This window comes from Sylvia atricapilla, chromosome 13, assembly GCF_009819655.1.
Source record: "Sylvia atricapilla isolate bSylAtr1 chromosome 13, bSylAtr1.pri, whole genome shotgun sequence".
In the NCBI taxonomy this organism is placed as follows: Eukaryota; Metazoa; Chordata; class Aves; order Passeriformes; family Sylviidae; genus Sylvia; species Sylvia atricapilla.
In genome coordinates, this window is record NC_089152.1 from 18,630,231 (window position 1) to 18,655,872 (window position 25,642).

The window sequence follows — 25,642 nt, forward strand, 5'->3', positions numbered from 1 at the left end:
TCTGCAAAGGAAGAGGGAGATGGGGAAACATCACCTGGAATCAGTGAGGGGGATTGGCCCCGTGTCTGCCCTGGCAGCAGGAAAGTTCTGGAAGGACAGCAGACAAATGAACAGCTGCACACAATAGCACACATGAAGAGTTGCACTTTATTTCAGGGCATGGTCCCCTGCAGTGGCAGGAATTGGTCGTTACAAACATCAGGTCACAAATGGGGTCACCAAGCAGTGCCACAGCGCAGTGATGTCACCTGTCACCACAGCAGGCCCAGAGCAGCACCCAGGGGCAGTTCCTGTGCTGCTGGGGCAGGTGGGGGTAGGAACTATCCCAAACACAGCTACAACAGTGCTCCCTTCTCAGAATTAACTCTGGCACCGTGGGGGACGGCAGAGAGGACACCCAGACCCTGTTCTGGGTCTCTGAGCGCTCCACAAGAGCTGAGAGCTCACGTTCCAGGTGTGTGAAGCCAAGAGACATCTGCCTGTGAGGGAAAGTACAGCCAAATACCCAAATCTAGCAGGCAGTGAGCACAGCCCTACTGCCTGCTGTGCCCTGAACCCTGCACAGAGTTGGGGTCAGGAATCCCATTCCCTCCACCAGGGGCTGAATCCTCCTGTTGTGCAACACCGTTCACTTTATTTTCTAGTTCAACGTGGGGAACCACTTCAAGGCTGACAACAACCAGGGCCTCAGTGCTTCCCAGAGCTCCACCCCTGCAAAAACACCGTCACCTGCTCCAGTGCCTCCCAGGCAGGGCAGCTGCAGCCCTGGACTATCCCTGCCCTGCTCCGTGTGTACAAGCTACATACAGTTCAACAGGCAAACCCAGAAAGGGCAGGAAAAACCTGCAGAAAGCAGAAATTGAAACAGCAAGTTTCCTACTGAGTGTCTTGAGCAAAGAGAGTGAAAGTAAGGGGACTAAAGCTAACACTGACTACAGGCAACAACCTTTTTAACCCACTGCTGCTCCCAGGTAAAGATGCGAGGAAACAGCCGAAGAAACAAAAAGCGCAGAGGGAACCCTTGTGTTTGTGTTGTGAATAACCACCACGCTGCTGTCCTGTCCCAGGCAGAAGCACAGCCTGGCAGCTGGGGCTGAAGCGTGGGCACGCCTGGCCCTGTGGCCAGGATGGAGGGCAGAGCCCCCAGGCCAGCGCTGCCGAGAGCAGCTGAGGGGAACCAGGGCTGCAGCCAGCCAGGGCACAGCCCCTGGTCCTGCTGAGGTAGATATGGCAACGTGCAGGGGACAGGCCTCGGGGTGAGCCCGGTGCTCAGCAGCCTCCTGGGCCCTTCCCGGGGCTCCACACTCCCAGGCCAGACCCAGTAATTGCTTCTTTCCAAGCAGGGAAGGTTCTTCCCTCCTTTGATAGCTCTGGCCTTTGTTCTAACAGAGGAAAGGAAAGATGAGTGCCTGACTAAAGCCCCAGCTCGGGGCACAAGCGGGTCCATGGGGCTGGTGAGTGGGACCGGACCCACGCTGCACCGGTCCCTGTGCTGCAGCCTCCCGTGGGATGCGGCTGCCCTGGACAGAGGCAGCACCTGGAGCTCTCCCGCCGCCAGAGCAGGGCTGTGCGAGGTGCAGGAGGCTGCAGGAGCCTTGGGGATGGGTGAAGCGTGAAGGAGCAGCAGAGCTCCCAGCACTGCCCACAGCCCTGGCTCCTCCCGAGGAACAGCTCGGCCTGAGAGCAGCACCTCCTGCAGCTGCAGCAGCTCTGCTCGGCTCTGGGGGCACAAGGAGCCAGCACGGGGGGTGCCCAAGCTGATTGCCAAAGCCAGCTAGCTGGTGGCTGCTCAGCTGGTCCCTGCTCCAGGCACTGCACCCAGGCCAACAAAAGGAGCACAGGAAAGGATAATCCAACGTTTCAGGCCAGGCACGGGCCAGCAGTCCAACACCAGAGCAGACGTGTGGAAATCCCGCCCAGGATCTGTGCCGCAGCCCTCCAGGGGCACAGCAGCTCCCACCATGCCCTGTGCTGCCGGCAAAGAGGAGCCAAGCCCCTCCTCAGGCCAACACACAAGCCCACCCCACACAGAGGCTCTGATTCCAAAGGGAATGGACAGACCTCTGAGCTACTTCCCAAACCAAATGTACCAAATGTAGCAGGGATGCTGGAGGGACAGGGGAGCTTACCCCAAACATCACCTGCAGCACACACCACCCAGCAACCTCAGAGCAATCCTGCCCTGCTCCAGCCACGCCTCTGGGCCAGCACGGAGAAAGAACAAAAGAAAACAATCCCAAAGCTCACGAGGATCCTGGAAAAGTCCTCTCCCACACCAGGCCTCCACCCCACAGAGCTGGGCTTCAGCCACAAAGTGAACAAAGGAAAGCCAACAGTACATAAGCAATAAGGCCTAGCTGAGGAAGGACATCAGTGTTCCCAGAGCATGTGTGAGCCTCTGGCTCCTGACACAAGCTTTCCAAACAGGGAACCCTCTCCATGAGGGGCTGGGAAGGAGAGGGAGCTACAGCTGCCTTCCAGAACACAAAAGAGGGATGGGGCAGTCAAAAACAACATGGAACCAAACAAGATTTTCCCTCTACACAAGGGATTTCTACACAATCAAGGGGTGCTGTTCCCACCAGGATGTCCTTGCTGGGAATATCCAACCAGAAGGACCAGAAACACATTTCAAAGCTCCAAACCACCCCTATTTGTACCACATGCCAGCCAGGGCTGGGCAGCAGCAGGGGATAGACACCATGGTCCTGCACGTTCCTTCATCCCATGGCACAAGAGAACAAAAACTGTTTTTGCAGGAACGATTCGCTTTCCTCCTCCTCCTTCTCCTTCTTTTTTGTTTGGGTTTTTCTTTTTTCATTTCATTTCACGATTATTCAATTTGTTTTCTCTCTCTTTTTAAATACACAGCGTTTCCTCCGGAAGGCAAACCCCTCCAGAACTTCACATCCTTTTTTTTGTTTTTTTCTTAAGGCGTCACCAGAGTCGACCAGCCGGGCTCCAACGCACAGCTTGGGGTTGGGTTTTTTTTTTTGTCACAGAGCTCCTCCTCCCTCCCTCCAGAGCCGGGGGCGGGGCTGCACGGGTTTTAAGTGGAGTGCAGCGGGATGACGAATTTGCAGCCGAAGGGCGAGTGGTAGTTGATGCCCACCTCCTGAAAGACCTTCTGGGGAATGCCAATGTCACAGAGGTAGACGCGGCCCGCGCGCTCGCCCAGCGGCAGCGGCAGCCCCAGGGCCAGCGACCACTTGGCGTCGATGCCCAGCTCCATCTCGCTGATGGGGGGGTCTATGCTCAGCACGGGGGCACGGTTCTGGTTGGCCCAGTCCACCACGGCTTTGTACCAAGGCTGGTCTCTCAGAAAGGCATTCTCGTGACAATCCAGGCAGTTGATCACTAAGTCAACCGGGGTGTCTGGGAGGTCTGGAAGAAACACAGACACGGTTTATAGAGTCCCTTTTGGGGGAATTCCCAGGGTCCTGCTCTGGAAGGGTCTACCATAGAGTCTTCCCTGCCTAGGCTGAAAGAAAGACCTCCCCCTTGGTGCCTTGCACACTGTGTGCTCTGCCCCAGTCCCGTTCTCTCCCCACGCCCCTGGTTCTCCTGGTTTCTCTTTTCCCTGTCTCCCCACTGGCTGTGGTATCCCAGGTGGCCAGCCCCGTCCTCCCTATAGGTCACTGACCTTTGCCCTGCCCCTTGTACCACCCATGTGGTTCCTGACCTCTGTTTCGGCCAGTGCACAGCACACAGCCTGCTCTTTGCTCCTGATCTCCCCTCAGTGCCTGAAATAAACTGTGCTGGAACTGATCATACAAAGGCCCTCCTTGCCTCTCCTTGCTGAGCTTAGCTGGGGCCTGTGTGATGTGTGAGCTTGGCTGCTTTGCCTGAACTCCCCCCAAGTGGCTTTTCCATAGAAGATGCTTATTATGATATAGGTAGCAGCTCCATCTAAAAAATGCACTGCTCCAACGGCTGAGAACCAGCTGCACCACCAGCAGATTTGGGGTTTGGCTCCACTCTCACTGCACAACCTGGCCTTACCTGCTGTTGCTGCATCCTGCTCTCACACAGTCCCACCCTGAACAGCTCTCCAGCACTCTGGGGACATCCCCAGGTACAAAACCTCATCCAGTGACCAGAGTGTGAGCAGCCCCAGTGCTGCTGCGCTCACCAGTCCAGGCAGCCCAGGGGAGGAGCACTGGGGCTCTCTATCCATCAGAAAGGACCATTTTCTATTCCACAAGGTGAAAACAAGGCTGGGTTTTGGAACACACCAGCTGTGCTGCAGTGCTGCCTGCCCCACCGAGCTCTGTCACTCTCACCTGCTGCATTCCCCTCACCTGATGGACCACAGATTCCTTGATGCAAAATCATGGAATGGTTTGGGTTGGAAAGGACATTAAAGTTCATCTCATCCCAACCCCTGCCATGGGCAACAACACCTCCCATTATCCCAGATTGCTCCAAGCCCCATCCAGCCTGCCCTTGGACACTTCCAGGGATCCAGGGACAGCCACAGCTTCTGTGGGCAACCTGTTCCAACTTTTAACAGTGTTTTCTAACAGGGAAGTAGCTCTGCCAGCACAGCACAGCCCTAACTCCCAGCTTTGTTTCTCCCCAGAAGTTCAAACGCAGCAGCTTGGAAAACGACTGGTGAAGTGCCAAGCAGAAGCCAGCACTCTCCCAGGAGCTGTTTATTCTAGGGAACACCGAGAGGGGAATCCTGACAGCTGCTGGAAGTCACTCAGCAGAGCTGGCTCCTGCTTTGCAGCAGCAGCTGGACACTCACTCCCTCCCAGCTCCAACATGCTGAACAAGGCAGTCCCTTATCCTACCAGAACACTTCCATAGGGCAGCTCTTCCGGATTTGCTCCCATCTGTGGCAGCACAAGGGCTCCTCTGTCAGGCTCTGAGTGCTGCTGTCCCTCTGGGCAGCCACCCAGGCGTGGCAGTGCCACTAGATGGTGCCAGGGCATCAGGCAGAAGCCAGCCCTCCAACCCTCCCACCAACTTGTCCTCCCCGGAGAAGCCGGCGCCGCTCAGCCGCTCACCTTTGACGCTGGACACCTGCTGGCCTTGTGTCTTGCTGAAAAGGTTCAGCTCGTTGGTGATGGACTCCAGCATCTTGACGAAGTTGGGGAGGAAGAGGATGACGTGGACGTCGTGGTTGGAGAGGTGCCGGCCGCAGCTGATGCCCTGGGCCCCCTTCACGTGAGGGCCACACAGCAGAGCCACCGTGGGTCGCTGGTGCACGTTCTTGGGGTTCAGTCTGAAACACAGGCAAAAAAAAAAGGCACTGTGAGTAAACCTCAAAGTCTCCTACCTTCTTCCTGCAGCAGGAAAAAAATAAAAATCAGCGAGATGCAAATTGCCAGGTGTTCTGCAAATCTGTCATCGCTCTCAAGAAGCAACCCACATCCTTTTGTGGTGCTGGTGCTGCTCCGCTTGCAGGTTCAGAGAATCTCAGATGCCTTTGGGTGGAAGGGACCTTAAAGGTCACCCATGTGGGCAGGGACACCTTCCACTATCCCAGGGTGCTCCAAGCCCTGTCCAGCCTGGCCTTGGACACTGCCAGGGATGGGGCAGCCACAGCTGCTCTGGGCACCCTGTGCCAGGGCCTCAGCACCTTGACAGGGAAGAATTTCTTCCATATTTTTAACCTAAGCTTCCCCTCTTTAAGTTCCTGATGAAGAGCCTCTTCTCGTTTCCTCATAGGCCCTCTCAGATACTTGAAGGTTGTTCCAGCCTTCTCTTTCCCCTTCCCTTCAGGACTTCCCTGTGCCCACAAGCTGGGAGCACAAGGTCCCAAGGATTGCAGAAGAAAGCTAAAAATTCAAGGTGAGTTTCCCCATCAGAGGAGTCCCAATTAAAAAAGAAGAAAAATGATCTCTACTCCCTAAGCTTCATCAACTGCACAGTAAAGTTCATTTGGCCTGGAAGCCACCAGGACTTTGCAGCAGGAATTTCAGCTGCCTGTGTGTCATCACTTAGTGCTCTCCATCAAGTGATCAGGTCCTGCTAAAGCCCTCCTGAATAAGCAGATGGAGGCTGAAGGGTTACCTTTCAGTTTGAGAGCAAATAATCTGGAGCAGCTATCAGCAGCACAAAGGTACAGGTGCAGTTCCTGCCCACACCGACAGCCACGGAAGCGGAGGCAGAGCACTTCAGGAGTCAGCAAAAGGCACTCAGTGCACTCCAAAGCTGCTGCAAAAAGCCCTCCCAAAGAGCAGGATGTGCTCAGGTGAGCTGCAGATGCCCGAAAAGCTGAGTCAGCTTTGCAAAAATCCACGCAGCGCTCTTCTCATGGGCTGCCTTCTGCTTTTACTGACACTGGGAAATGGTCATGTGCCAAAACAGCAAAGGGAAGGAGGTTCATTTCTGTGCAGAAAGGAGCTCATCATCTATTCTGCAGTGGCTTCATCCACCTCAGGCAGCACCTGCGCCAAGCTCAGCTCCCAGAACAACTGGGAACAGAAAGATCTTTTTTGCTTTTACTAAGTTTAGCTGACTAAAGGCAAAAAGCTCCCTAAACTGGTTTTTTTTTCCTTAAAATTGTTTAAACTTATCTTAAACTAAAAAAAACCCAAAAGACACCAAGATCTCGTGTCTGTGGCCCACCGGGGCCACCGAACAACACTCTCCCAGTGCCAAAAAAACTATAATAAAAACCTAAAAAAGCTAAGCTAACCCATGGCAAGGACTTTTCTCAGTTTTACCATTTCTCTTAAAAACGGCAAAAAGTTTCATATTATTCATTTCTATGCTTGTAAGCACTTTATTTATTAAATAAATCGTTTTTTCCACTTTTCTCCAAAGAAATTCTTTTCCCAGACCGGCTGAGGGGAGGGTCCATTTAAATTCACTTTCCAAAAGAACCCCACTCAAAAGTTGCCTCTCAAATTTACCCCAAACCACAACGATACATTTTTTTTATTTCTTGGGAAGAGGGAAGGAAAACTCACAAAGCAGAGCTGAGGTTAAGAGGCAAAAGGCAGCCCCTCGGCAGCGGTGAGCTGAGAGGGTCTGTCAGCCCCTTCCCTCCCCTCAGAGGCAGCAGCAGTACCTGTTGGGCCCTCCCAGGAGGCTGAGGGCCATCTGGCTGGCACACACCCCTGTCATCTCCAGCCTCCTCTCCAGGGTCAGCCCGTGCTTCTCGGCCACGGCCAGCAGCTTCTTGTGCAGCTCGTAGGACACGCTGGGCACCACCAGCCCCGAGTCTGGGGGGACAAACACAGGCACAAATGGGCACAGGCACACACCTCCCAGCAGTGGCAGCGAAAAGGCTCCTCAGCTGCTCACCCACGCTCCTCCCCAGGCCACCAAATTATTCTCAGCGAAGCAGAGACGGCTAAACACAACTGCTGGCTTAAAATAACACTTCCACTCAAGTTCTGCGGGAAATTTTTAGCGAGGCGAGGGCTGAGAAAGCCTTTGGCACTTACAGATGGAATATTAAGGGTTTTCTTCATGGTCTCCAAGCCAACAGTGCTTTAACTCACCACAAAGTGCTCCTGAGCACTGTGAAAGTCAGAAGAGCAGTTGTGAAGTGCCAAAAAAAAGCCTGGATGTTTTATGCTTCCTGACACCCGTCCCCAAAATCCCACAGATGGCAGCAAAACAAGCCATCATCCCACATTTGCTGCTGGGTGTTCCCATGCCAGAAGGGCTGCTCCAGACACAACAGCTGCATCACAGCACACAGAAGCAGCAGGGAAATGCTCAAGGAAGAAACTCTGCAGAAAAACACCTCCCAGGTGTTTTGGAGAGCCTGGGCTAGCCAGCTGGGAAATGCTCCAGCATTTGGATCAAGAGAAAAGAAATAAGAGAGGTTTTGTGAAGTGCTGAGAGCTGTCCAGCCTGGCCTTGGACACTTCCAGGCATCCAGGGGCAGCTTCTCTGCACAACCTGTGCCATCCCCTTCTGGGATGGCCACAGAGCTGGAGCACAGCTGCAGCAGGAGAAGGTCTCAGCTCCTTTTCTTCCCAGGAATCTCAGCTGAGTCCAGCAGCCAGCTCCCACCCTGAGACACGCAGAGGAGATGCACAGGAGTCAGGCACCACACAGAAAAAAGGTCGAGGATTAAAAGCAGTGCTGGCGACAGGAAACACGAGGTCAGAAAGTGTGATCTCAGTCCCTCCATCAGCATCTCTCCTCTCTGCTTTCTCGGTGCTCAGCACCCTTGGGTCACCCTCACGCTCCCCCTGGCCCCTGTGCCTCTGAACTGCGGGTGACACTGGCCCCCTGGGTGCTCCCCAGCCGTGCTGCTGGGAAAGAGCTGTGGGAATGTGACAGGGCTGGTGGAAACGCCCCGAGGGGCACAGGCAGCACTCAGGCATCCACCCCGGGAGGAATCCCAGCCAGTCCTCCTGGGCCCCCTGCACACAGCAAGGGCAATGAGAACCAGCTCTCACAACCAAGGGCCACGTGCAAATGAGAAGAGCAGCGTGGATTTGAGCTGTGAGGGATTATTTGTGCTGCTGTATTTCCCCAGGGTGCTCCAGTCCCCAGCCACCGAGTCAAGCTCCGGTGAAAACAGGAGGTTTTGCACATCCTGGGGTTTTCACTGTCAGGTGAGAACTGTCCCTGCAGGAGGACAGCAAAATGCAGCAGAGCAGACACTGCTGAGTCCTCCTGGACTTCACTGCTGGCCTCAGCAGCCAGGCCTCTGCGGACAGAGAGGGCCTGAGGTGTCCCAGCACTTGACCCGATGAGGTCACCTCCGCTCCCAGGCCAGCAGCCACCTTATCAGCCCTGCCAGACTGCTGATAACAGCCTGAGCACCGCAGTCCCAGCAGGAACAACCTAACCCCGGGCCTGTCCCAGCAGCCACACCCTGCCCCGTGCCTCAGGCACTGCCCCAGGCACGAAAGCCCACGCTGCCATTCACTGCTCTACCACTGCTGCTCGTTTTTCCAGCTTCAGGGAAGATTTGGAAGGAGTGACCCGAGGTCGGCATCTCTCCCAGCATCATCTGCTGACCCCCAAAAAAGGGAACTCCCAAACTCTATTTTCGTTCCTTCTGAGGCACACAGGAACCCTCTGCTTAAATTTTGCAGCGACTTCCCAATCTAGAAGGACAAAGCAGAGAATCTACACTCTGTACGCACCCAATTTAGCACAGATCTCCTCTGTCCCCTCCACAACCTTCCCTCAACCAGCGGCTGGAGGAAAACTGCGTTTACCAGGGGCTGGCTGCCACCAGTGGGTTAATCTGAGGGGGTTACTGCGAGGCAGTGATGAAGTGGCATTTAGCACGCCAGCCTGTCCTAATTGCTCCCTCTCAGGAGCAGGCTGAAACGCCAGGAGAACTTCCCTTCTTCGCCCTCACGCAAGGTCCAACCAGTCAGACTGGCTCATCAAAAGCAGGCCCAGGGAGTTAAATAAACTCTGGCAGAGGGCAATCGAGCAGGCGACGTGTAAACCCACAAACAATAACACCACTGCCACAAAACTGAAGCCCTGCCAACTTTAATTATGTTTGGGTTGGACAGGACATTTTTATTGTTTGCTAATGAAGGCAATAAAATAAATTAGCCCAGGCCTTTTAATATTAAGTACATGTATTTTACAGCTGCCTGGAATAAAAAAAAAAAAAAAAACCAACCCACAAGGCAGATATAGACTGAACAGTTTTGTGACACGCAGACTGACACTGGGTGGATAAAAACATCCTATGCCTTCAGAAGAGCAGACCTAACTCTCCAGAAGTTAAAGAACTATGAGGTTTTCCCCAAACAAGCCCTGCAGTGCTGCTGGGATACTCAAATGTCACCCAAGCTTGCAGTGGCAGGCAAAAAGGAGAGGGTTGATGCTACAGAAACTCAGCTGTTGGATCCCATCTTTTCCCTTGGCTCTCGAGTTCTAGCCCTCTGCTAAAATAAATCCAGGCAAGCCTCTGCAATGGATCAGATAGAACCAGACTCAGCATTTTCTGCAAGGTCCTGACATCATCGACTCCTTCCTTTGGCAGTGAATAATCCCAGGTCCCAGTTCCAGCTCCAGAGTCTCGCAGTGTGACAGTCTCACTGGTCTGGAGCCCTTGTCCACAGCAGGCACAGGGACACAGCAGCCACCCTGCTGCCTTCTGCTGGTGGTGAAGCTGGAACCACCTCCCTGCAAACTCCTCAAAACACATTTACTGCCCCTCAAACAACACAACCTTAAGGGCTGCTTTTGTTAATCATCATTGTTTTTAATTACGGCAAATCCCGCCGGAGTTCTGGCTGACCTTCCAGTGTGAGCCTCTCCCAGCATTAGTGCACAATTCCCTCCAGCTGAGCAAAAAAAACTGCCAGAGGGACAAGGGGACTCTGGCCCAGGCCCACTCTGTTTGCTCCTGAAGCAAACTTCATTTGCAGTCTCCTCAAAGCAGCCCAGAAGGCTTCACACATCGAGCATTCACATCCAGCCTTGGGAGAGCTAAAAGGGAAGAGTCAGTCAAGGCCAGGGCACTCCAAAGGAAAATCCACACTGTGGCATCACCCTCACAGAGCACCCCCAGGTTCTGAGCTCTGATCCTGGCACAAAGCTCTGCCTGCTCCTGTTTCCTGTCACCATCTCCTTACTGTGAAGAAAAAGGGTTGTTTGAAGAGCAGACCCCCCCCTGGCAAACTCCTCTGAGCTCCAACACTCCTGCACAACGTTGGCTTTGCTGAAGGGCCTGCTCCCAAAACACAGAGATGTTCAAACACAGGAGTTATAGTGCCAGCAGGAGGAACAGAGACAGACCTGAGCCAGCACACATTTCAATTCTCTGGAAGTAGAAAAAGGCAGCTCACACCTCATGCGAGGATCAGCCTTTCCAGGGAGGCAGGTTTTGCTGAACAGTTTCATTTCCCAGTAAATAAAGGACAGATCAACAGCAGCCAGCCCAAACCAGTGAAGACTAATGGTGTAATCAGGAGGGACTCACATGTGGAGTCCCAGGCATGGACTGAGCTCAGCCACAATCACCTGTAAGTTCTATTAGCTCCAGGTTTTCCCTTTTGGTTGGAACAGATTGCCACCTTCTTCATTCCCTGCTCACTTCTAAATCACAGCGTTGTTTTAGAAGTGTTTTACTCAACAGCCTGGCTCCACAAAACCAGCTCTCAGAAAAGCATCCCAGTGGACTGAAGGGTTTATCCTACACACACCAAGATATTTCAGTCAGCAATAAAATCCAGCAAATGAGTCTTCGGGGGAACTGAAAAGACTGACTCAAAACTGACATCAGCAGTTTGGTTTTACCACTGCACCATCCTGGTTATTCCCTACCTCCATGCATAAAAAAGCAGGCAGAGATGCAGAGACAGGGATCCCACAGTGCCAAGAGCTGGATATGAACTCCCTGCCAATCTCCAGCATCAGTTTTGTGCTGTTGCAGCAGACAGAGAATCACTGTCTCAGTCAGGGCTCTATTAACACAATCATCTCTCAGATTGGCCCGAAGTGAAAAAAAAAAAAAACCAAAACAAAAAACATAGAAGAAAGAAGTGCTTTGTCATAACTAGGAAGTGCTTTTGCAAGCAGAGCTTCCCTTTAGGAAACCAGAGAAAACTCTGCAGGGAGAATCCTGCCACAGACACGTCCAAAATCAAGGCTTTTGGAGCTCTTGGCTCTCATTTCATCATACCAGCTGCTCCTTGAGCCACTGAGAGGCAGGCTGCTTATAGCTCAGCATCCTCCATCCAGCTGCTAAACAAAGGGATGGGGAATGCAGCAAACAGGATTGAGTTTCCATCCCTGAATTTACTGCTGCTCGTTGCATGGCAGTTTTCCTCCCAGGAATTCTGCTGCTAGAATCCCCTGTCAGCCATCCTGCTCAGATTGGCTGCCAACAGTGGCTTAGCTTTTGTTTCAGACTAGACATCCACAGAGGCCCTGTCTCCTCTCAAACAAGCCAGCTGGAAGATGGATTGACAAGTAGGAAATTTGAAAAAACCCACAGGATAGACAGGAATCCACACAGAAAATGAAGAGGTGCTTATTCACACAGCACACGGGTTTATCAGGGTGGCTTCTTCCACAGAGAGATGCTGGAAGCTTGGGGAGGTTTAAAAAAGCAAGAGGTTAAATTAAGCAGGAAAAAAAGCCCTTAATACTGAACTCTCACTGCTGCCTCAGGAGGTCTCAAAACCAGGGAAGACAAAGCAGTGGGGGAAAGTCTCACTGCACGTTTCTTTCACTTTTCCTTGAGGATCCTTGAAAACACAACACTGAGCTGCTACAACCCACTCTGTTTTCCTCTCACCCAAGAGCAGAAAGGAACAATAGGAAGAGGTGTGACAGAAATGGAGAACTAAGACATTGTTATACACCAGAACCATTAAAAAAAAAAAAAAAAAAAAAAAGGACTTTTCAAAACTAAAAAGCAGCAAATCATTACAAATCCATCAGCTTCCTCGCCTGAAGCGTTTCACACCCCAGATGGAATTTCCAGGCAGAGGATGAATGACAGCCCAAGGAGCTGCTCACACTTCTGCTCAGGCCACCAGAATATCAGTTGGTTTGAGTCCCTGCAAGAAGAGCTGACATCTGATTTTATTCTGACGGAGAAAAGAAACGCTCCTGGAATGCCAAATTTCCTTCACTCCTACATTTTAAAAGTGCTTAAAATCAAAGGCAAGATACCCCAAGGAGACTAAAGTTACCTGGAAGTTGGACCTAAATGTGCTCTAAGTTCTTTTTACATGAACTATATCTAAACCCACGCAGAAACGGAGAACTAAACCCAAGGAGTGCCAGAAGCACAGGAAACCTGAAACCATCAAAGCACAAATCCTGAGCTCATCCCTCCATCCCTCTCCGGAGTCCATGTGGGTTCACCAGGAAATCAAAGCAAGGATTCAAACACCTCTTACTCAGTTCCCAACCATCAGCTTTGCTCCCTTGCTGCCCATTCTGAGTATTTATCTCAGAAACATTTCGAACAAAGGCCGTGTGCGAACGCACAAATCCAACCTCACGTGAACAACAGCGACATTGAGCTGACCCCTCAGAGCACAAATGCACCACGTGTGCCCCCAAAAGCAGCAGTTTGGGTCCTTATCAGGAAGGGGAGGGGGGCGTACCCGTGCAGAATTCCTTGTGAGGGTTCTGGGGTACCACGATCCTCCTGTAGACGATGGGCTCCGACTCCAGGATGTTCTCGTCGTGCCGGTAGCGGGCGGGTTTCTCGTTGGGGGTCCCTCGGGAGCGGGTGCCGCTCCTCCTCTCGTAAGTCTCGATCTCCTCAAACACAGCTGCCTTGTCAAAAAGGGCCAGGTTGCCCTCGAAGTCGAAATCAGTGTCTGGGATTTCGTCGATGTCGTCCCCAAAGCACTCGTCGTCCTTGCTCTTCATCTGCCCGTTCTTCAGGCCGCTCTTCTTCGGCGTCACCTGGTTGGGGTGGCGGCTGCTGGATGACCCTGAGCCAAAAGAAAAGCGAGGTCAGAGCGTGTCCTAAAAGGGGAAAAGGCACTTTCTCAGCACATTTTGTGCTTAGTCTCTTCACTCAAGGGATACTCGCCGTGGAGCTCGTCCCTGCACTACCCACGCTCAGCTAAGCCAGCAGAAAACAGAACAAGAGCATCAGCAAAGAGACTTTCAGGGACTTCCCACCAGCCAGGTTGGAAAAACAGGCTTGCCCACAGCAGCAGAAGAGGTGTTTCTCCAGGTTTTGCTGAATCTCAGGGTCACATCAGTAGCAAAGTTATCAGCTGTGACCTAGGAGTTTTCCTCCTATCCTGAGCTCATGCTCAGGCAGGTGTGTGACCCAAACCCTTCTTTGGAATTCCCCCAAATTTCAGAAACTATTGCAGGTGTTTTCTTCCATATGAATGATCTTTAAGGGAGAACTTCAAACCCTGGATATAAAGGATCCCTTTTTCCTCAACCTTGATGTAATTGCTGTGATATGACACACAGTCCATTGTCTCATTCCTGTTTCACTCTCCTCCTTATCCATTACCTTGTATTTTGGAATGCACCTCTTTCCCATCACAAGTCATGGGGAAAGCCTAGATTCTCTGGAGTGAGACTGATGAACTTCTCCTGCTTGGGGCTGGAGATTAAGAACTGATGCAAATATACAATTATGAGATCAGCACATGCTTTACTTGCTTACTTCTTCCTTTGTTCTTCAGGTCCAGACCGTATTATTCTGTTTGTCATTTCCAGTGTCACATTTGCAATTAACAGACAACATTTCAGGCCAATTCCTGCAGTTACAGGAATCACCTAGAGTGTCCAACAGATGGAGTAAGTTATCAAGCCAGACTGCTTGCTCTACCAAACCATTTCCTTTTGTTTAAGATAATCCCCTTTGTGACAGACTTATACAAACGAGTTTGAGAGAAGCCATTTGCTAACACAGAAACAAAGAATTTCAAGCTATTCAAGGAAACTTTCAAACACCCCAAAAGATTTGCAAGAGGCACAAACTGCAGGAGCACCCTTCAGATCACCTGTCCCCTTACAAGTCCAGTTTCAGCATGTTTAACTGCACTCATGCTGAACTGTGGCTTGCTGAGGATGTGCACCTGGTTTATTCCCAGTCAGAGATGCATTGCCTCAGCAAGGATTTATTCCAGACAGTGTGGGTTTTTCTGGAGAACCGGTTAATGACTAACCTGAAAGCTTTCCCAGTCCCCACAGCAAGATCCCAAATTTGCCAGGCTTTGCAGAATAACCATTTCCCATTCAGAAAAATACCCAGACACTCTTCTCAAATGAGAAGGGACTATGATAATGCACCTTTTGTCTTGGAAGGACAGACAGCAGAATTCCAGCACTGTGTTGACAAAACAGGACTTAGCAGAGAGGAAAGGGTAAGGCTTCCCAGGAGGGAGAATTTCAGCAGGCACACTGCAACCACTCATTTATGTGCATGGTTTTGAAAGCTTCTTGATAACAACTTCCACTCTGTCCCAGATAAAGGGCTCCCAAACCAAAGGTGGCACAAAATTGGATAGGATTTGGTTTGGAACCAAAGTGCCACTGCTGAGGGAATCACAGCCACAGCTGCTGCTCTGAAACAGGAAGATGAGGAACACAAACACACCAGTCCAAGTTCTCCCAACACTGAGGAACTGCAGCTCAAGCAGAAGTCAGGGGACTGTCAGATGGACAAGCTGGAGCCTGCACTGCCACAAAGGCAAACTCAGCCCTGTGTCCGTGTCACGGGTTTGGCCAGCTCAGGCTGCTCCTGTCCCACTCCTTGCCAGACCCCTCTGCAAACAGCTCCACACCCCCCTCCAGCTGCCCCCAAACTCAGAGAGTGTGTCCTGTGGGACAGGAGCAGCTGATGAGAGCATGGAATGCTGATGGTACAAAGAGCTGCACCAGAAAAGCTGGAGAACGATTTGGAGAACAAAGCTCCCTGCAGCCACAAAGGATGGAAGCCAGGAGCCCACTTCATCCAAAGGTGGTGAGCAGCTCCCTAATCCATCCTGAGGGGTGCCTGCTCTGCCCTGACTGCCCCACAGCCCCCTGACAGAGTCACACACAACATGGCACAGCCCTCCAACGAGCTGGGAGCAAAGTTAGGAGCTGTTCCTCTTCAAGCACTGCCTTCTAGACAGGAGAAAAGGACAGCTGGTTCTGCTCAGGGAGAAGAAAAGAGCCAAAAAAAGGGCAAGGGGAGAACAGCAAAGCCAGGCTGCAGAAAGGCAGATCTCCTGCTCCAGCTGCTTGTGGATCACAGCTCCCAGTGCCTCTGCCCTGCATGAGGAGAGCAGCTCCACTCCAAACTGGCAGCCCTGTGCCACGCAGAAAAGCACCTCCCTCACAAGATAAACAATTCTTCCCGGGCTTTTTTTGTTTCTAAGGAATAACAACTCTTTCATATAGAGCCCACAAGCAAACAAAGTCTCCAGCGAGCTGGCTGCCGTCCTGAGAGATCCCTGTGGGAGGGTTTGCTGCCAGCCCTGGCACCACGAGCGCGGTGCCAGCACGGCAGCGGAGCCATTGTTGGGAAACCTGCGCTGGTGTTTGTTGTTTATTGATTCCTGTCACACCAGTGCTCCAAAGGGGAATTCTGGCCCTGACTCGGCACGCTACAGGCCAACAAGAGGTCAGCTTTCAGCTGTAGGACATCTCAGCCCATTCTTCCCTGGGCTCTTCACAAAGCCAGGCTCAACTCCATCCCCCCTCCAAAACGCACACATCACTCTCCCTACTCTCCAAACACACACATTTTACAGGGTAGGACATCCCTACTCTACCTCCTGTACTCCTAAATTAACCCAAGCTAACAATCTACACCTAGGGGCTCGCTCAACCTGCCTCAGAGTCTGTAAAGCGACCTGCTGTGCTCACTTAAACCTAACACGAGTTGTTTGTGGGTTGAAGCACTTCCTGCTCACCCCAAATCTACCCCACAGCCTGGAAGGTGTGAAAATAACCCAGCTGTTGGTGGGGAGAAAGACTTCCTGAGGTCTGGGGATTTCTCCCCTAAAACACAGCCTTACAGCTGTTTAACTGGCCTGGGCCACCTTGGCTTCTTTCTTTTTGCAAGAGGGGGAAATAAAATAATGGAATTATGCTGGATGAATACTGAGGCTTCAACAATTAAATAATGGAAATATGCTGGATATACACTGACATTTCAGGAACTGGATTGTGAGGGTCTGGAGAGGATGACAGCTCAGGGGGCTTTGAGGGAAAAACAGTGAACAAAGCCAGTTTTGGCCCAATTTAGAAGATTTTATCAAGAGGCATAGAAATAAGGGATATGTGACTTTGGAATGCTCTGATTGTATCTTACATCATCCTCATTAATTTATATTTTTAACAACACAGCCAAAACCCATTCGTAATTAAAAATGGGGTGATGTTGTAATGGGTTATGGGTATAGAAGCCTTAAATAGAAAAGCTCGGGGAGATTTAAAAAGCAAGTGGTTAAATTAAGCAGAAAAAAAAGCCCTTAATACTGAACTCTCAGTGCTGCCTCAGGAGGTCTTAAAATCATGAAAGACAAAGCAGTGGGGGAAAGTCTCACTACAGATTTCTTTCACTTTTCCTGGAGGATCCTTGAAAACACAACACTGAGCTGCTACAACCCACTCTGTTTTCTTCTCACCCGAGGAAAATCCTACAGTTTGTTCACAGCTCCTTTTAGAGGAAAAGGCTGGAAGCTGGGCGATCCTCAAACAGGAAAGACAGCAAAACGAGGAAATCTTTGGAAGTGGCATTACACATTTTCTACATCAACAGAATCACAGCATCACTCAGATGGAAGAGGATCATCAATTCCAACCCATGCCCTAACACCACCTCAACTAGACCATGGCACTGAGTGCCACATCCAGTCTTTTTTTAAACATAACCTGGGACGGTGACACCACCTCCTCTCCAGGCAGACAAATCCAGTACTTCATCACTCTTTCAGTAAAAAACTTCTTCCTAACGTCCAACCTAAATTTAAGACCGCGTCCCCACATTCTGTCAGTCGTTGCCTGGAAAAAGAGACCAACCCCCACCTGAGTACAACCACCTTCCAGGTGGGGTCAGAAACATATTCTATTTCAAAATAACCCACAGGTGGGCCAGGGGAGGCCTCCAGCAGGTGACAAAGGGAAGATGCTGGAGCAGGAAATACCCCCACACTCACAGGAATTGTGCCTCCGACGGAAGCCTTTGGACTGGCTCAGCGTTTCCATGTGTCGATCCATGTAGCTCTTGGAGCACTGCTGCTGTGGGGAGATGACAATGTCCTGGCTCTTCATCTCTGTCCTCCTGGGGATGTTCTGGGGGGCACTGCTGGACATGGGCTTCTTCAGCACCTTGCCAGTGCCGTTCTGGCTGGGCCCCACCTGGCAGCCCACGGCCGGCATGGCCGTGTCCATCTGCTGCGAGTCCCCGCATTGCCTGCTGTCCCCTGGCCCTGGGATCTCCAGGATCTTCAGCTCAGTGATGTCACCTGCCCTAAAAACACAAGAAAAGCAGGAATTCAGCACATGCCCTGGCAGAAAAAAAAAAATATCCTCCTGAGGAAAAAAACATCACGGTCCAACGGGATGGTTCTGATGCCGTTATCGACAGAAATGAGGGGATAACAGGATTTCAGGACTCAAAAATACATACAGGGCATTCCCACAGATGGCACAGTGTTCAGCTGAAATGGCAAATCTTCAAAATAACCACTTCAGTATTCCTGCACTGCACCTGGATTTTGTTTGAAAGGTTCTGTAGCTGAAACAGGAATCAGTCAAGCAAAAAAAAATGGAAGCAACTGGCTCAGACCTTTGCAGAAATCTGCATTAATTTAACAGTTTCGAGCTAATTAATTGCTCTCAGCCTTGAGGCTACTATTACTTTTAATCCATTCCTGCAGAAAGCTACCCTCAGATTAGTGCAGTTCATGCTCAGACAAGGACAATACTTCCCATTTCCAAACGAAAAAAAGGATAAAGAAAACTAATCGAGCACTGGGTACAAGCCAAAAGAAATCAAAGGAGTGATTATAAAGACCTCCATTTGCACTGACTGCAAGAAATACATCAGGAATTAGACTCTTCTAGTTTTAACTCAGCATTTGTCCAAGTGGGATATGAGAGCAGAGAGACTTCCCCACATCCCCTGGCAGGATGTGGCTGTTGTCTTCTCCCACTGTCTCTCTTCAAAATCCAGGAGAAAAAGAATAAATTAGGAGTATTGACTTTGTGGAGTCAATGTTATTGAAAAACATACGAGTGACTCAGAGCCTTAACTACAGCATTCCAAGGAACAGGACAATGTGCAGTGAGGAGTGACTCCTATTTATATTTTTTAAGCACAGTGTTACCAGGAACTGGTGGAAAAGAACTGCTGAGTGCAAAGCTTTATAAAAGCACATCAGCCCGCTCTGCAACGACAGAACAGAATATAAATAAAAATAATAAAAAATAATTTATTATAAAATATATATTTGTATACATGCACGGCGTGACCCCCAAATAACCTCCGAGCCTGAGCTACTCCCCTCCAACTCCAGGATCCGAGCCAGGAATTAATCTCCTGCACACAAACTGACACAAACACCAGAGGGACTCAGCAGCAGCGAGCAGGTTTAGGGCAAAGAGGTCACCTCTGAGGGGGAACAAACCCACTCCAGACACTGGGGAAGAGACAGGCACTAACCTGAAGGTGACTTCTGGCACGAGGCATTTGACGCCGTTGTGGAAGGGCCGTGTCAGGGAGATGGTCTGGCTGACCTGATCCACAGCAGACACCCTGCCCTGGTAGACTCCCAGGCTCTCTCCACAGTTAATGGACACGATGCTGCCCAGCCAGTCCGTGGCCATCGCTGTGGCACAGAGCTGCTGTGGGCAGCACAGGCCTGGCTGTAACGAGAGCGACAACCTGAATCAGCATCAGCACACACAGTCCTGGCGCCCTCCTGTCCCCTTTGTGGGGAGGAAATGACATCCCAAGGAGCCCAGGCAGAGTGGGAATCCCTGGATGGGGCTTTGCCTTCTCCCATCCTAGGGCAGATCTTTGTTTGACTGGCTGAACTCGAGACTGATGCTTCCAACATGAGTATTTAGTGTTTCGTCCTGCCTGTGGATATTGCCTTTTTCACAACCTGGAAATGAAACTGGAGATAATTTAGTAAGGAGGTGATGTATGAAAGATGTCCACAGGAGGCCCTGAAGGCCATCCAATAAAGATCCACTCTCACATTACCTCCTTACTAAAATTATCTCCAGTTTCATTTCCACGCTGGGAAAAAGGCAACACTCCCTGTGATTTCAAACTGGGAATTTATCTTCATTTCCCTCGTTAAAGTTTTGGCAGATGGACACGGGGGCAGAACAGCTCCTGTGAATATTCAGGATTGAACTCTGCACCTGGAAATGAAAACCAGAATCTTTAAGGGAAGATAGATACAGGGTGGGAGGGGAACCCTAACCAACAGAGAAACACAGAAGGGAGAGAAAATCCCCCAAAACTGGAATCCAGGACAAAAGCATCCATGGCCTGTAGAGGCAGCATTAGCATCCCTGCAACAATTCCATAAATGAATTAAAAAATAGCTGCTATCCTTCCAAGAACTCGAGTTGTGTCAGAAGCAGGGAGGAAAAACTCCGATTTGTTTAGACAGATGTTTCCAACACTCCTGGAAGCAGCTAAAGAGCTCCTTTGATCTGAGATTTCCCAGTGACAGGCTCACGAGCATCACGGAGAACGAGAGGCATGACAAGCTCCTAAATGTATAGATTTGCCTTTCATGCTGCAATCAAAGAGGAAGAACGTTTGATATTTACTGTGAGCAGCACAAAGACACATGGGAGACAGCCCAGGGAGATGAACATCCACGTATAAATCCCACTTCTGGAAGAGGCAGCTGGATTCTCTGCAAGCAGAGCCTCTTGGAAAAAGATGCAAGGAAAAAAAAAAAAAAAACCTGGATGAGAGGGAAAAAAAAATCTCACTTCCCCCAACTTTCACAGGTCTGAAAACAGGGGATGCTTCAAAGGGAAGAAAACACTAAACTTGGTCACCAAGCCATAAATTCCTCAGGAGCAGCGTCCTCTCCTTCCTGTGGCTGTGTGTTTGTATTAACCCCCGATGACAACATTCCAAGGAGATGGCTGATAAAAAGCACTCTCAAAACACAGAGAACACATCCCTGGGTACCCACAGGAAAACAAGAACTTCATCCCATTTCCTGTTTTCTTTTTAATCTCCCTTAGGAAATAGGGGAAAGAGACAATCGCACATCATCACCTTACATGGATCCCTTCTAAAAAGAAGAGCCTCCTTTTAGCAAAAAAACCCCACCCAAAACCCAATAAATCTATGTTTGAGTGCAAATATAAATTAAACTGCCCTGGGGTTGGATTGGGTGAGGGCAGTGTCGCTGTAGGAAAACACAGGGGACACCACAGGTAAACTGAGGGACCCCAAATATTGTAAATAGTGTAAAATGTAAATACATGGACCTACCACAGGTAAAGTCAACTCAGTCAGGTGGTAAACACAGGGGTCCCACAATGGATAAAGGAGGATCCCCCATCAGTAAACACAGGGAAACTCCATGGATAAACACAGGGATCCCCCCCATGGATAAACACAGGGATCCCCCATGGATAAACACAGGGATCCCCCATGGATAAACACAGGGATCCCCCATGGATAAACACAGGGAAACTCCATGGATAAACACAGGGATCCCCCATGGATAAACACAGGGATCCCCCCATGGATAAACACAGGGATCCCCCATGGATAAACACAGGGATCCCCCATGGATAAACACAGGGATCCCCCCATGGATAAACACAGGGATCCTCCATGGATAAACACAGGGATCCCCCATGGATAAACACAGGGATCCCCCATGGATAAACACAGGGATCCCGCATGGATAAACACAGGGATCCCCCATGGATAAACACAGGGATCCCCCATGGATAAACACAGGGATCCCCCATGGATAAACACAGGGATCCCCCATGGATAAACACAGGGATCCCCCACGGATAAACACAGGGATCCCCCCATGGATAAACACAGGGATCCCCCAATGGATAAACACAGGGATCCTCCATGGATAAACACAGGGATCCCCCATGGATAAACACAGGGATCCCCAATGGATAAACACAGGGATCCCGCATGGATAAACACAGGGATCCCCCTTGGATAAACACAGGGATCCCCCATGGATAAACACAGGGATCCCCCTTGGATAAACACAGGGATCCCCCATGGATAAACACAGGGATCCCCCCATGGATAAACACAGGGATCCTCCATGGATAAACACAGGGATCCCCCATGGATAAACACAGGGATCCCCAATGGATAAACACAGGGATCCCCCATGGATAAACACAGGGATCCCCCATGGATAAACACAGGGATCCCCCATGGATAAACACAGGGATCCCCCATGGATAAACACAGGGATCCCCCACGGATAAACACAGGGATCCCCCCATGGATAAACACAGGGATCCCCCTTGGATAAACACAGGGATCCCCCATGGATAAACACAGGGATCCCCCCATGGATAAACACAGGGATCCCCCCATGACTAAACACAGGGATCCCCCCATGGATAAACACAGGGATCCCCCATGGATAAACACAGGGATCCCCCATGGATAAACACAGGGATCCCCCATGGATAAACACAGGGATCCCCCATGGATAAACACAGGGATCCCCCCCATGGATAAACACAGGGATCCCCCATGGATAAACACAGGGATCCTCCATGGATAAACACAGGGATCCCCCATGGATAAACACAGGGATCCTCCATGGATAAACACAGGGATCTCCCATGGATAAACACAGGGATCCCCCCCATGGATAAACACAGGGATCCCCCATGGATAAACACAGGGATCCCCCCCATGGATAAACACAGGGATCCCCCCATGGATAAACACAGGGATCCCTCATGGATAAACACAGGGATCCCCCATGGATAAACACAGGGATCCTCCATGGATAAACACAGGGATCCCCCCATGGATAAACACAGGGATCCCCCATGGATAAACACAGGGATCCCCCCATGGATAAACACAGGGATCCCCAATGGATAAACACAGGGATCCCGCATGGATAAACACAGGGATCCCCCCGTGGATAAACACAGGGATCCCCCCGTGGATAAACAGAGGGATCCCCCATGGATAAACACAGGGATCCCCCCATGGATAAACACAGGGATCCCCCCATGGATAAACACAGGGAAACTCCATGGATAAACACAGGGATCCCCCATGGATAAACACAGGGATCCTCCATGGATAAACACAGGGATCCTCCATGGATAAACACAGGGATCCCCAATGGATAAACACAGGGATCCCCCATGGATAAACACAGGGATCCCCAATGGATAAACACAGGGATCCCGCATGGATAAACACAGGGATCCCCCTTGGATAAACACAGGGATCCCCCATGGATAAACACAGGGATCCTCCATGGATAAACACAGGGATCCCCCATGGATAAACACAGGGATCCCCCATGGATAAACACAGGGATCCCCCATGGATAAACACAGGGATCCCCCATGGATAAACACAGGGATCCCCCATGGATAAACACAGGGATCCCCCATGGATAAACACAGGGATCCCCCATGGATAAACACAGGGATCCCCCATGGATAAACACAGGGATCCCCCATGGATAAACACAGGGATCCCCCATGGATAAACACAGGGATCCCCCCATGGATAAACACAGGGAAACTCTATGGATAAACACAGGGATCCTCCATGGATAAACACAGGGATCCCCCATGGATAAACACAGGGATCCCTCATGGATAAACACAGGGATCCTCCATGGATAAACACAGGGATCCTCCATGGATAAACACAGGGATCCCCCCCATGGATAAACACAGGGATCCCCCATGGATAAACACAGGGATCCCCCATGGATAAACACAGGGATCCCTCATGGATAAACACAGGGATCCCCCATGGATAAACACAGGGATCCCCCATGGATAAACACAGGGATCCCCCATGGATAAACACAGGGATCCCCGCATGGGTAAACACAGGGATCCCCCATGGATAAACACAGGGAAACTCCATGGATAAACACAGGGATCCCCCATGGATAAACACAGGGATCCCCCATGGATAAACACAGGGATCCCCCATGGATAAACACAGGGATCCCCCATGGATAAACACAGGGATCCTCCATGGATAAACACAGGGATCCCCCATGGATAAACACAGGGATCCCCCCATGGATAAACACAGGGATCCCCCATGGATAAACACAGGGATCCCCCATGGATAAACACAGGGATCCCCCCATGGATAAACACAGGGATCCTCCATGGATAAACACAGGGATCCCCCCCATGGACAAACACAGGGATCCTCCATGGATAAACACAGGGATCCTCCATGGATAAACACAGGGATCCTCCATGGATAAACACAGGGATCCTCCATGGATAAACACAGGGATCCCCCATGGATAAACACAGGGAAACTCCATGGATAAACACAGGGATCCCCCATGGATAAACACAGGGATCTCTGCCTTCAAAACAAATAAACACAAGGCCCTCCAAAACACAAGACCCGCTCATAGGCAAACACAAGCCCCTCACAGATAAACAAGGGCATGTTCATTGGGCATGTGCACAGGTACACACAGGGCCGCGCACACGCAAACACAGCCGCGCACAGGCAAACACAGGCCCCGCAGAGGCCGGCACGGGGAGCCCACAGCTAACCGCAGCCTCCCCACGGGCCTTCCCCCTCCGTGCCTCCCCACCACGGCCCGCTCAGGCCGGCCAGGGCCCGGCGGTGCCGCCGCGCCTCACGGGAGTGCAGGAGAGGCCGGGCCGGCCGGGACGGCACCATGCCAGCTCAGGCGCCGCTCCCACCCCGCGGGCCGTGCCCGCCTCCCGCCGTGCCCCTCACCCGCCGCCGCCGCTCCCGCCTCACCGCGGCCCCTCCGCCTCGGCGACGCTCGGCGTGACGTCACTTCCGGCCCCGCCCCCGAGCGGCGCTCCGCCCCCCGGCCGGGCCATGGAGACGGCGTGGGAGCGCCGCTGTGCGCATGCGCGTGCCCGCGGCCGGAGCCCTCCGGGGATGGTGACACCTGGGTCACACCTGGGTCACACACCTGTCACCTCTGTCGCTCCAGCTCACCATCCCCTCCATCATCTCCATCATACCCTTATCGCCTCTGTTACACTTCCATCCCTTCCATCCCCTCCATCCCTCTATCCATTCCCTCTTCTTCATCACACCGTCCCTTCCACTATCTCAATCCTCTCCATCCCATCATCTCCATCCCTCCATCCCTCCCATCCTCTCCATCCCCTCATCACACTGTCCCTTCCATCATCTCCATTCTGCCATCCCTTCCATCATCTCTATCCTCTCCATCCCTCTATCCATTCCATCTTCTTCATCACATCGTCCCTTCCACTATCTCAATCCTTTCCATCCCTTCCATCATTTCCATCCCACCGCACCTTCCATCATCTCTATCCCTCCATCCTTTCTATCCTCTCCATGCCCTCATCACACCATCCCTTCCATCATCTCTGTCCTCTCCATCTTTCTATCCATTCCATCTTCTTCATCACACCGTCCCTTCCACTATCTCAATCCTCTCCATCCCATCATCTCCATCCCTCCATCCCTCCCATCCTCTCCATCCCCTCATCACACTGTCCCTTCCACCATCTCTATCCTCTCCATCCCCTCATCACACCATCCCTTCCATCATCTCTGTCCTCTCCATCCCTCTCATCATCTCCATCTTTCTATCCATTCCATCTTCTTCATCACACCGTCCCTTCTACCATCTCAATCTTCTCTATCCCTTCCATCATCTCCATTCCACCAGCCATCACACCTCCATCACCTCTGTCACCTTTTCATCCCTCCCATTCCCTTCATCCCCTCCATCAAGTCCACCACCTTCATTCCCTCTGTGATATCTCCATCCCCTCTGTCACTTTTCCATCCCCTCCTGTCCCTCCATCAGCTCCACGCTCCTCATTCCCTCCACCTCAAGGCTGCTCTGCCCCACAGCAGCTTTCCACACCACGACACCAAAATTAACGAGAACTCCATGATCCAGTGGGGCTGGGAACCTGAAGGGCTGATCCCTGCAGGGAGGCCACTTAGGGATGAACAGACCCCAACTTTCCACAGAGTCCCTTGTTATTTCCGTGGGAACTTAATGTTTATTGCCTTTTTAAGGGAAATTGTGCAAAGCTT

General features: G+C 51.3%; 1 protein-coding gene across 2 annotated transcripts; it reads right to left on the minus strand.

Moving 5' to 3' along the window:
- Positions 1–124: 124 nt before the first annotated feature.
- Positions 125–24,395, minus strand: EDC3 (enhancer of mRNA decapping 3). Of its 2 annotated transcripts, none has more exons than XM_066328701.1 (7): positions 24,329–24,395; positions 19,043–19,245; positions 17,535–17,848; positions 13,014–13,349; positions 7,025–7,178; positions 5,013–5,230; positions 125–3,384 (listed from the first exon to the last, which is right to left on the minus strand). In XM_066328701.1, the coding sequence occupies exons 2-7, from the start codon at positions 19,204–19,206 to the stop codon at positions 3,050–3,052; spliced, it is 1,521 nt and encodes a 506-aa protein (XP_066184798.1). In that variant the 5' UTR covers positions 19,207–19,245; positions 24,329–24,395; the 3' UTR covers positions 125–3,049. The 2 variants fall into 2 exon arrangements, with proteins under 2 accessions (XP_066184798.1, XP_066184799.1); XM_066328702.1 differs by having other exon boundaries at positions 24,353–24,371.
- Between the last annotated feature and the right edge of the window lie 1,247 nt (positions 24,396–25,642).